This window comes from Nicrophorus vespilloides, unplaced genomic scaffold (assembly GCF_001412225.1).
Source record: "Nicrophorus vespilloides isolate i.1.1-1 unplaced genomic scaffold, Nicve_v1.0, whole genome shotgun sequence".
Lineage (NCBI taxonomy): Eukaryota > Metazoa > Arthropoda > Insecta > Coleoptera > Silphidae > Nicrophorus > Nicrophorus vespilloides.
In genome coordinates this window covers 32,763-45,524 of record NW_017096562.1, presented here as the reverse complement: position 1 = coordinate 45,524, position 12,762 = coordinate 32,763, and the positions used below count along the sequence as shown (strand labels likewise).

Sequence of the window (12,762 nt, the reverse complement as noted above, 5' to 3'; positions counted from 1 at the left end):
TGGAATCTTCGATTCTCGTTTTAACGACGACGTTAATTTAACGCTTGATTAGTTTTTTTTGTTGTCTCGAAGCTAATTACAAAACATCAATAATTTTGAGTAAAAATGTTTGATGCAAATACAATTTTGAACACGTTTTATCAATAAATTTTTCGATATATTTTTAGCTGCATTGATAAAAATTTATCTCGGAATTGGAAAAAATTATTAAAAATTTTCTGTGATCGAAGTCAGTCGTGTACGATTGTCTCGTTGTGCGAGATGCGCTTTTTTATTTCCCCGAAGACGTAAACTGCCCATTTTCTAAATATTTTGGACCCTGCCAGGACCAAAAATGCGTTCTACATTCGGCACAGATTCTTCAGACCAACAACAACAACCAAGGCAAACAAACATTGCTGCAGGTAAAAAAAAAAGTTACAAATTGAATTATAATTTTCAATAAAAATAAGTAAACGTCTCCCCAATAAAAACGTGCCTACGAAAAAATGTCCAACTCATGAGTATTCATTAAATGTAGTTTTTTTTTTAACCCGTAATTAATACTCGGTGGAAGAGACGTGGACGTGTTTTTCTATATACATTTTTTTCTTTCCTCTCTTCGTGTCGTCTTCGAATTAGTCGCGCTCTTTACCTCGTGCGTTTTGAACTGTTTTCGGTTCTTTTTTTCCTAATAATTTCTCTTCGAGTTCATCAGGAAAGGCTTAATTCGGATTAGCTTCGTCCCACGCGAACGTCGAAGTAACCCCTTTGAAATTAATAATAATAACAACGATGGCCGTGGATTTCTTTTGTTTTTACGTAACGCTTACGTAACGACAGTCGCGTGAAAGTTTTCGCGAGACTGTCGGTTTCTCTCTCTCTCTCTCAAATTATTTTATATTTTGAGAAAAAAAAAACGTGTTACGTTTCTCTCCAATTCTATTAAAGGATTCGTTTAAATTGTGTTCGCTTCTAAATCAGGGTCGTAATCACTCACGGAGGTGAGGAATGGTCGTTTCCTAGGCGACTGACGGAAGGGAACAGTTGCCACTTAAAATAACCTCAATTTCGAGAAACAAAAGACGGAAGCGAGGGGGAAAAATGAAAATGTCGAGGGGCGAAAAAAACAGTATCGCCGCGGCGCGCGAGCCTCCTTGATTTATCTGCGGTATCCGAAAGTCGTGTAGCAATTATACGCGCGTTGATTTACGACGGTTATACAATAGCTGTCTGAGGTGGCGGTGATCCTCACTCACTCATTCACTCACTCTCTCTTACTCTCTCTTACTTATTATCCATCTATCGTTCTATCCTTGTTCTCTGGCGGAGACAATGAAATGCGGATGGAGTTGGTGGCATAAATCTCTTGAGGGGTGGAAAAAATAACTTTAAACGAGAATCTATTTTGATTAACATAGCGAATTTCGTAGGTGATTCATGCTAATTACTCAGAACAAAATGAATTGATGATGATAATAATAATTTAGGAGCGCAATCTGCGTTCCCCGCACGCTCCGCCGCAGATTTCGATAGAGGAATGTTGATAGATAGATAGAAATGATAGTTAGATAGACACCGATACAGTTCCCATTGTTCCCAATCCCTTATCTTACACACTACACACTCATTCCGCGCTATTTCAGAGTGCATTATTAAATGGTCACTCCGCAGATAAGGTACGGTGCGTGTCGTGTTTATGTGCATTCATCATCCATCCATCCATCAAGCAAAACACTAAACGTCGAAACAGTTACGAGCTAAAATCTAGTCTAAATGAGCCGTAATGAAGCCGAGACGCAACTATTATGGACGTTCATTTGGTACATCTACGGTATTTACTTCATATTTTCACTCAATTTGTGTTTTGTTTTGCGTTGCCATGGATTTTTGAAGCGTGTCAAGGTTTACAAAAACAAATGACATAACAACCGAACTATTACTACCACTATAACAACTAAACGGAAATAAAATTGTTTATAGTATGGTGCGTGCTTTATCGGATCCAATTCCGGAAATTCCCAGTTTTTTTTTCAAATGCAATTAATATGTGTGCGATATTTGTTTTTCTCGCGGTGCACTTAATTTTTGCATTTCGTAATGGTGTTTTGTTTTTTTGTTTTTGTTTTTATGATAAATATCAGCCGACGCGATATCGATCGTCTCTGTTTTATATTTGTAAACTACTTCCGAAATCACAGTTTTTTGTCAATTAGATGTAAACATTACGCAATTGTTTAGATTGATTGCTTGATTTGATTTCTAATTAAAGTGTGCAATTGAATATTCCAATTTCTATGTACTTGAGTATAATTTTTTGTTTATTAAATTTACACGATAATAAAACTGTTTCAAAGAAAAATATTAAAGTCGAATAATAATTACAAGGTTTTTTTGTATTTTCAATGCGACATTGAACTTCATCTTCTCATTTTTTTGCATTATGTAAATATTTCCGAAAAATAGTAATAAATTGATTGAAACACTCAGTCTAGAGAAATTCCTAGAAAATGTAACATTAAATTTCATAAAATATCGAAATAAACGTCAATTTTTATGAGAGTGAAAAACCCATGTAATTTTAATTTTGTAAAACGAAATCTAGGAATCTGGGGATTAAAAAAAAATACGAAAGATTCCGTGAAATCAGATAATTATTTGTTAATAATCAGCTTTTGTTATTTTTGACATAATATTTTTGTTTGTTTACCGAAAATATGTCACTTAAATGTCATTTGAGACGTCAAATTGAAGTTTAATTGACAGATGACAAGTGTCATAATTGTGTGGAAATTGTTGAAGTAAATATTTCCGAAAATAATAAATGTAGTATTGAAACTTGTTGATTTTTGATTCTGACAAAAGTCTAGAGAAATTCGTAGAAAATGTAACATCTAATTTCATAAAAAATATCGAAATAAACGTCAATTTTTATGCGAGTGAAAAATCCATGTGAAATTCAAATTTTGTAAAACGAAATCTAGGAAAAAATGACATAATTACGAAAGATTCCGTGAAATCAGATAATTAGTTTTTAATAATCTGCGTTTTGCTATTTTTGACGTAATATTTTTGTTTCTTTACCAAATATATGTCAGTTAAATGTCATTTGAGACGTCAAATTTAAGTTTCATTGACAGGTGACAAGTGTCATAATTGTTTTTATTTTTTTTGTTTAACAACGGACTTCTTTGATTTCCGTGGAAATTCTCGAAGTAAATGTTTCGGAAAATACTAAATGTAGTATTGAAACTTGTAGATTTCTGATACTGAAGAAATTTACACGAATAAACATAATATTTGCATTAGTTGTTAATAATCTGCGTTTTGTTATTTTTGACGTAATGTTTTTGTTTGTTTACCAAAAATACGTCACTTAAATGTCATTTTCATAATATCACTTAAATGTCATTTGAGACGTCAAATTGAAGTTTTATTGACAGGTGACAAGTGTCATAATTGTTTTTATTATTTTTTTGTTTCATAACGGACTTCTTTGATTTCCGTGGAAATTGTCGAAGATCCTTCGCCTCGAAGGATTTCGCGCGAACGCTCTTTAAACGGAATCAACACGACTTATTACGAAATCCTCTTTATCGCACATCCTCGTACCGCGAATAAAAAAATAATAATATAATAAACCGTTCCTCTTGCCTCTTGTCGCACGAGGGATTCCTGGTAGATCACGTTTCTGCATTCCGCTGGATCGCATTTCTTTCGCCGCAATTTCCATATTTCCATCATTATCTTTTAGTTTAGTGCGCGAATTTTCAATTCGCAGATGATATCGATGATAAAGATCAATTTGTAACCTTGATTCATTAATTCGTTTTGTTTTATTATTGATTTAGGTTACATTAATTGACGTTTATTGATTGACATTTGTCAAACGTCAAAGTGTTTCTTCTGTTTCGCATTTGAATTCATTAATTTAGGTTATATTAATTGACGTTTATCGATTGACATTTGAAACGTCAAAGTTGTTGTTCTGCAATGAACGGTGGATCTCGTATGACATGGGGGAGGACTGTTGTTTCGCGCGAAATTCCCCCACAAGAACTAAACGATTCCGTTTAAAGAGTGATAACTGGAATAACTGGAGAGAAATAGACGTGAGAAGCTTACGTAAGCGTGTGTTGATAACACCACAGGTGCTGCGATTTTTCTTCATTAAAAGTGTCGAAACGATAAAATAAAAGTAAGTTCTGTGAACGTGTTTTGATTATGACCAAATTCGGTCGGCACGGAAATTTTGAACGTCGCTCTTCGGGATAATTATTAAGTGAGATTTGGATCACCAGATAAAAATGCAAGAAGGAAGCCCGTTAATTCCCCATTTGCATATTATCAGAGCCGTCGCTTCGATCCGATGATTTCTTTAAAAATAACAAAATAAAATCACAAAAATAATGTCACTTAAATGTCATTTGAGACGTCAAATTGAAGTTTCATTGACAGGTGACATAATTGTTTTATTTTTTTTGTTTTATAACGGACTTCTTTGATTTCCGTGGAAATTGACGAAGTAAATATTTACGAAAATACTAAATGTTGTATTGAAACTAATAGATTTTTGATTCTGAGGAAAGTCTAGAGAAATTCGTGGAAATACCGTGAAATCAGATAATTAGTTGTTAATAATCTGCGTTCTGTTATTTTTGACGTAATACTTTTGTTTGTTTACCGAAAATATGTGACTTAAATGTCATTTTCATAATATCACTTAAATGTCATTCGAGACGTCAATTTGAAGTTTCATTGACAGGTGACAAGTGTCATAATGGTTTTGTTTTATAACGGACTTCTTTGATTTCAGTGGAAATTAACGAAGTAAATATTTCCAAAAATACTATATGTAATATTGAAACTAATAGATTTTTGATTCTGAGGAAAGTCTATAGAAATTCGTGGAAATACCGTGAAATCAGATAATTAGTTGTTAATAATCTGCGTTTTGTTATTTATGACGTAATATTTTTGTTTGTTTACCGAAAATATGTCACTTAAATGTCATTTTAATAATATCATTGGAGACGTCAAATTCAAGTTTCATTGACAGGTGACAAGTGTCATAATTGTTTTTGTTTTATAACTGATTTCTTTGATTTCCGTGGAAATTGACGAAGTAAATATTTACGAAAATACTAAATGTTGTATTGAAACTAATAGATTTTTGATTCTGAGGAAAGTCTAGAGAAATTCGTGGAAATACCGTGAAATCAGATAATTAGTTGTTAATAATCTGCGTTTTGTTATTTATGACGTAATATTTTTGTTTGTTTACCGAAAATATGTCACTTAAATGTCATTTTAATAATATCATTGGAGACGTCAAATTGAAGTTTCATTGACAGGTGACAAGTGTCATAATTGTTTTTGTTTTTAACGGACTTCTTTGATTTCCGTGGAAATTGTCGAAGTAAATATTTCCTAAAATACTAAATGTAATATTGAAACTAATAGATTTTTGATTCTGAGGAAAGTCTATAGAAATTCGTGGAAATACCGTGAAATCAGATAATTAGTTGTTAATAATCTGCGCTTTGTTATTTTTGACGTAATATTTTTGCTTGTTTACCGAAAATATGTCATTTTAATAATATCACTTAAATGTCATTTGAGACGTCAAATTGACAGGTGACAAGTGTCATAATTGTTTTGTTTTATAACTGATTTCTTTGATTTCCGTGGAAATTGACGAAGTATATATTTCCTAAAATACTAAATGTAATATTGAAACTCGTAGATTTTTGATTCTGAGGAAAGTCTATAGAAATTCGTGGAAATACCGTGAAATCAGATAATTAGTTGGTAATAATCTGCGTTTTGTTATTTTTGACGTAATATTTTTGCTTGTTTACCGAAAATATGTCACTTAAATGTCATTTTAATAATGTCACTTAAATGTCATTTGAGACGTCAATTTGAAGTTTCAAGTGTCATAATTGTTTTGTTTTATAACTGATTTCTTTGATTTCCGTGGAAATTGACGAAGTAAATATTTCCTAAAATACTAAATGTAATATTGAAACTAATAGATTTTTGAGTCTGAGGAAAGTCTAGAGAAATTTGTGGAAATACCGCGAAATCAGATAATTAGTTGTTAATAATCTGCGTTCTGTTATTTTTGACGTAATATTTTTGTTTGTTTACCGAAAATATGTCACTTAAATGTCATTTTAATAATATCACTTAAATGACATTTGAGACGTCAATTTGAAGTTTCAAGTGTCATAATTGTTTTGTTTTATAACTGATTTCTTTGATTTCCGTGGAAATTGACGAAGTATATATTTCCGAAAATACTAAATGTAGTATTGAAACTTGTAGATTTCTGATTCTTTGAGGAAAGTCCAGAGAAATCAGATAAATACATTATTTCATTTGCTTCGATCCGATTTGATTTCTTTAAAATAAAATTAAAAAAATAAAATCACTTCTTCCTTCGAATGTTATTGTTATTGGTTGGCAATTGCGAAGATCTTCCGGGAAGCGAGTCTCGGAATTTACGTATAGAGCACGGAATTCCTTTACCTCCGACGAGTGTCTCAATATATGTGATATAGTCTTCGATTCTTCTAGTTTGTGTTATTCCGGTGATTTCCAATAGAGGACGGGGGCGTTATCTAAACATTGCGTTTGCGAAATCACACACACATCCAGCGAGAGGAGAATCACATCCAGCGTGCACCTCCGTACATATCTTATTAGTTCGGAGCCATCAAGTGCGCAAGTATGAGTAACGAACTAACTATCCTCCACCATGACAACTTATCATCTGTAAGACTACAATTTTTATTACTCTTTTTTTGTTCAATACACATCACTTCTCTGCGCTAATTATTCGTGTACTTAAAGGCATCAAGTGCGCTTTGACGCCGACGAAAGGCGCGTCACCGTTCTTCCATAGATTATTCATACAAATTTCTTTTTGGCTTTACTTTGTGACAAAATTACCAACAGATTCGTTCGGATCCTCTTAAACTGGTCGCATTTTTTTGTTTTTGTTTTTGTTAAATTACAATTTGAATCGTCTTTCGAAGTGCACACGTTGTTCCCATTGGTCGCGTGCAGAACGAAAAGAAAGAAAAAAAGTAGAGACGGAGTGTGTGTGTGTATAGATATAATATGCAAGATATATAAACGCGAGTCGGCAGTGTGAAATCATCATTACTAACTATGCTGTTAATCGTAAAACATATACAAACAACAACAATAACATCAAAGAGTGCGGTAATTATAGTTTTGGGTGATTTTCATCTGTTTTGTTTTTTGTTTTTTGTTTCGTTTCTTCGATCAGTTTGTGCGTGTGATTTTAATTGGAGTTTTCAGTGAGATTCTGAAGAATGAGATCGATGTGGTGGTGGCTCCAACATGATCCCAATCATAAGAAGGTGACACGAATCCTCGAGATTCCATTAAAAACTATACGCGACTCGATTCATCAATCAATTGGTTAAGAGAGTGAGAGAAAAATAACTCAAAACGAAACCGATTAATTGACACAATTTTTCACATCTTCTTTTATAATTAGTAAACTCTAGTTTGATTCAACATTTGTTTTGCTCAAATTAGTTCAATTGTTTAATCTTGATCTAGTAATTAAATTTTATTTTGTTTACTTATTTAAGCATTAATTAGTTTACTAAATTACAATTTGTTTTACGTTTACTTCAAAGTATGACTAAAACTGATGAGCTGAGAGCGAAAGTTGTTTGTGTGTAATAAATAATGACAATCGTCCTCTATATGACTAAAGCAAGCTATGATAACATGAAACAAACGAAATGCCATAGACGTGAATATTGAACAAATTATAGGTAACTATAGAAACAATTAGAAACAAAAACAAATTACAATGGTAACTATGATATTCAAACAAAAGATTGTGGCTGTTAATTAATTAATTGTTGATTGCTAACTATAATAAGCAAGTATAAGCAAATAAATAATAATGATAATACGAAAACAACTAAAAAAAAACCGTGTTGTATTATTATTTTTTTGTAATAATCGTTGTTTACTTTACGTTTCATTCATCATTAACTCGCAGGAATTCCATTTTATGCACGTTCCTCTCTTTCTCGTCCACTATGTTCACTTTTTCGTTTTAAACTTATTAATTGGGATCATTTTTTTGTATTATTATTACGTACAATTTCGCTTATCGCATACCTGAAATTCCTGGACGAAACGTAAAGTTATATAAAAATTGTTTTTCGATACTAATGTTGAATTTTGTTTCTTCTGTTGCAGATTTTCTATAATAACTATACTATCTATGGTGAGTAATTGTTTTTTTTTGTTAACTTTACCGGAGACTTTGTCGCTTCGATATTTAAGGAAGAAATGGAACGAGACTTCTCTTCCATGCAGATGTTTACGTGTAGTCTACTTTTTCTTTCATTCTCTGTCTTTATTTTTTTTTGTGTGTGTGTGTGTTATATATAAAGAAGAACGTAGAATGTGTGGAGTCGACTGAATCGGCGACAAAAGGAGGCATTCACAATGGCCGACGGTCCCGGTTTTTCGCAAACGCCAACACTATTGCAGCGTGCCATGGAAATATATTACTGCATAGAAAAAAAAAATAATTATAGTTTATATAATGAAAATGCGCAGAAAGAAATTCCTAATCCCGAAAGTTAGTAAACTTAAATTAAGTCATCTCGTTTTGTTTTTGCATTTCACTTGTCATTAGAATTAGACGCAAGTCGATAACAAATCTTTTATTATTTCAATCAAAACTTTGATTGTTCTTGTGACGCCATCTATCTGCATTTTCATTGAACTATTTAATTACAATTTGAAATTTATAGTAATTATCAACTACTTTATATCATTTTTATTAACTTTTCGAGTAGCGCCATCTGTGAGTAAAGATTCGCTTACTCTTGTTCCATTGACGTAATGGGAATGTTAATGCATGGTAATTAATTCATTATTATAAGTATGAAAAGCAACGTTTACATCAGTGTCTCTGAAACTGCAATTACGATGAAAATTACATGTTTACATTGATTATGAAACGAGATTATTGATGTTTCGTTTGCATGAAGTTATAATTTACGGTGTTGTGTAAGCAGTGATTGGACAATAATTATAAGATAGCGATCCGAATCGTATCTGTAATGCATATCTTTATCGGCTAATCGATGCGGACGGCGAAGCCAGTAATTAAGCAATTATAATTGTAAATAAAAATGACTAAAATAAAGAGTTTGCTCAATCTTTCGCGTTTTCTTCTCGCTATCTCCGTGATGCGGAGACAGATAACATCTGGACAAGCCCGTCCGTTACGTGCGCGCCATTTAATTGCTTAATAAACGTCTACGTCAACTAATGAATGGAAATCAGTCAGTTTTCCATTTAGTCGAAAATCTATTAATTGCTCTCACACGCAATTCGCGTTCAACTTTGCATAAAATATGGGTTAAATAAGCATTTTCACCGCAATTCAAGTGTTAGTTACTTGAACCGACAACAGATGGCGTCTCTACAATCCTATCAATTAACTACTTGAAACGAGCTACCAATGTTGAATTTCTTACTGTGTATATTTCATTTAAACCATTAGTCATCCGGATTAATTATGCAATTAATAGGTGTCGCCACCACACTTTTGACATGTGTCAGATGATATTTTGCCTCGATCTAATTTCTGGAAACTATTTAAAATACAGTCATTATATTTCTGCTTTGTGCCTTTCTTTCTTTTCGCCGCTCTTTTAATTGGTCCGAAAACGTCTCGGACGTTGAGTGGGGTCCTTTTTCGCTAATTTGCGAATGACCGACTAATTTCACCCCAAGCGGCTTGATTTATTTATCTTCGGGGGAACGGCCGAAATTGAATCATCACAGTACATTTTGATAATTATATGGTCCCAAAAGTTAAACGCTTTTTTTTAAACCTGTGTGGTAAAACCTAAATTAGCTAGCGCCATCCATAATTGCTCAAGTGAAGCATTATCTTTTGTTTATTTTAACTTGTCGAATATGTCAATTTCGTCGCCATCTGTTGTAGGTAGATGAAGTAAATTTAGTGGTGATGCAGGTCGTGCGTGTTGCGCGTTTGCCGATGTTCATTTCTCTTCTGCTTCGTCCTTTTTGTCGATGTCGAGGATGCTAATTGAACGGCGCGCGGAGGAAGATTGATGCGTGCAATTTGCGCATAATGGGCGATTTTTCAATCGTCGACGATAGAGATATGCCGGTTTTATGCGTGCGTGCATGTCTACGACAAATTGGAATTAAACAAACTAATCGCGCGCTCCTTTTTCAGTCCTTAAGCTTCTCCTTCTTAAGTTAATCGATTCTTCTCGTTTCTGCCGGATAAAGATAAATCGTCGCCATCTACCAAACTAATTCGTCTTTTGTCCTGACAACTGTCTAACTGAAAAAAAAACAAACGCACGGATCGTAATTGAAAGCTTAAGCTTCTTCGATTCCTCTTTTTTATTTATATGTCTTCATAATTGTTTTTCCTTTGTTTCAGCAGTTAATCCAGATAGCAGATTCACATGTCCCAGAAAAGGAGTGCTGGAATATGACGATTTACAGCAAATATTCCAAGAGTTACGTATATGTACGTAACAACACCGTGAGAGCGGATTCAGAAGATAAAAGTGAGTTTTGTTTAAACAAAAAAAAATTAAGAAATTTGTGACTAATTTCGTTGTTTGTTTTTAATTGTTGCAGCGTACTTGTATAGCATAGGATTAGAGAATTCGATAAAGTTCTTCCTTTACGACCCGGTGAGCCACAAGTTCATCTGCATGTCGAAGGAGGGCCGGCTGATAGCGAAAGTGAGTGCAGATGTCGCCACCGTCGATTACCATTTACTAATTGTTTTTTTTTTTCTTCTTATTTGTTTGTTGATCAGAAGGTGCCGCGGACCGATTTCTGCACGTTCGAGGATCGAGTGTTCGCGTTCGGCACATCGTACATCCAGTATGTGCAGCCCCATTACAAGCAGGCGATCAAGTTCAGCAAGAGAGGTCGCTCGCTGCCGCGACAGTTCCGCCACCCCAACAGCCACAACGACATGTCGGCCTTCCTCTCCAAGAAGGAGTTCCTCGAGATGGACGAGTGCGACCATCTGAAGCGCGGCTTCTGCTGCAGGATGCGAAGCAAGAGGCGATTTTACGCGAAGTTACCAAAAGAGTTAAGGACATTATGTAGGAGCATACTACCCTCCGAGAAATACTGTCATAGATCGTGAATCACATGTTTACATTTATACATATGTTATCTATTATATCTATGCTAGAGCTAGGTAAAAAAAGAAAAAAAAACAGCTGAAGATTTACCAAGCCATGACGTAACGAACAAAACAAAAAAACAAAAGCGAAAAGTACGCATATGTATAAATACATAAACAATATTTAAACAAAACAAAAACGATAATAAAACGAGAGAAAGAGTGAGAGTGAAAGGGATGCGTGCGAGAGAGAGATGAAGATTGCGATGAGGAAGCGATGATGTTGATGATCATAGAAGCAAGTGCCATTTTTTTTTGTTGTTTCGTTTCATTTGTCGCGCGCCGCCCACGATAATTAAGTAATAACAATTGCGAAACGTTTCCGTTTTTTTTCTATCGTATACTAGCAAACCATGAGTAACCAAAAAAAACAAAAATTGCAAAAAAAACACGAGCTTGCGTAACTTCCGATAGATGGAGCGGCTAATATATACATAAATATATATATATATTTAACGACGATGGCGTTCGAGGAGACTTAGTGTACAAATTTGTTTCTAATTCTATATATAAATATGTTTCTTTTTGTATGATGATGATGATAATGATGATTTCCTGACCCCCGTGGGGTCCAAACTCTTGCGCGTTCCGAGCAGCGCCCTCTACAATCACCCCCCTTTTTAAAACATTTGAAAAAACAAACGAAAAATCAAGCAACAACAACCACCTTATTATATTTAATTTGTATTATATAGCGCGCGTGTGTGTGTGCTGCAGCGGTGTTAATAATATTTGTAAATTTATTATTATTAATTTTTTTTTTCTATTATTTATTTTTTTCTATATACACCCTATATATATATATACTAATTAAAAACGCATGTGTGAGTGTGTGAGACTGTGTATATATGTGACGTGTGTAGACGCCAATCGACGGGCAGTGAAACTAAAAAAAAAAACAAAAAACAAACGTATTATTTTATACAACTATTCTCAATTGTTTTTTTTTCCTTCTTATTATTTTTTTTTTGTATTAATAATTTATATGAATATATTTATGGATGAATTAAAAGAAAACTACTTAATTATTATTATTTCTTTTGTCTTTTCTATTATTTTATAATTTAATTAAAACAAAAAAAATTCGATTGACGCCTAGACACAGCACTCTATTCCCCCCTTTAAAACCCCCCCTTGTACGCAATGTAATTGCAAATTTATATATTTACCAAATAATAAAATGAGGTTATGATAAAAATTAATTTATGATGTAACAAAAGAAGCAAGCTGGAAAACAAAACAAAACACGAACGAACAATTGTTTTATTCATTTTTTTTTTGTTTTCTCTCTCCAACCCTGGGTACTTTGTGTGTCGTGTATGTGTGTATGTATATATATATATGAAGACTATATGTATTCAACAGCGAAATGAAGAAAAAAAAAACAGCTGAACATCTTCTTCTTCTTATTATTGTTTTATATTTTTTTTTTTTGGTTATGTAACGGAGAAGAAGAAGAAGAAGAGAAGAACAAAACTAGCCTCAATTTACAAGATCTGTGCCATTGTATTGTAAACATTCCA

General features: G+C 33.3%; 1 protein-coding gene across 3 annotated transcripts; it reads left to right on the top strand.

Moving 5' to 3' along the window:
• Positions 1-237: 237 nt before the first annotated feature.
• LOC108557403 lies at positions 238-11,377 on the top strand. Of its 3 annotated transcripts, none has more exons than XM_017913901.1 (5): positions 238-404; positions 8,236-8,263; positions 10,478-10,604; positions 10,678-10,784; positions 10,862-11,377. In XM_017913901.1, the coding sequence occupies exons 2-5, from the start codon at positions 8,261-8,263 to the stop codon at positions 11,198-11,200; spliced, it is 576 nt and encodes a 191-aa protein (XP_017769390.1). In that variant the 5' UTR covers positions 238-404; positions 8,236-8,260; the 3' UTR covers positions 11,201-11,377. The 3 variants fall into 3 exon arrangements, with proteins under 3 accessions (XP_017769390.1, XP_017769389.1, XP_017769388.1); XM_017913900.1 differs by having other exon boundaries at positions 10,475-10,604; XM_017913899.1 differs by lacking the exon at positions 238-404 and adding an exon at positions 1,773-1,813.
• The last annotated feature ends 1,385 nt before the right edge of the window (positions 11,378-12,762 follow it).

Coding starts and splice junctions, on each gene's coding strand:
- LOC108557403 (XM_017913899.1), top strand. CDS start 1,788: ATGGACGTTCATTTGGTACATCTACG. Junction 8,264..10,477: donor TAATAACTATACTATCTATG/GTGAGTAATTGT, acceptor TTGTTTCAGCAG/TTAATCCAGATAGCAGATTC. Junction 10,605..10,677: donor AGCGGATTCAGAAGATAAAA/GTGAGTTTTGTT, acceptor TAATTGTTGCAG/CGTACTTGTATAGCATAGGA.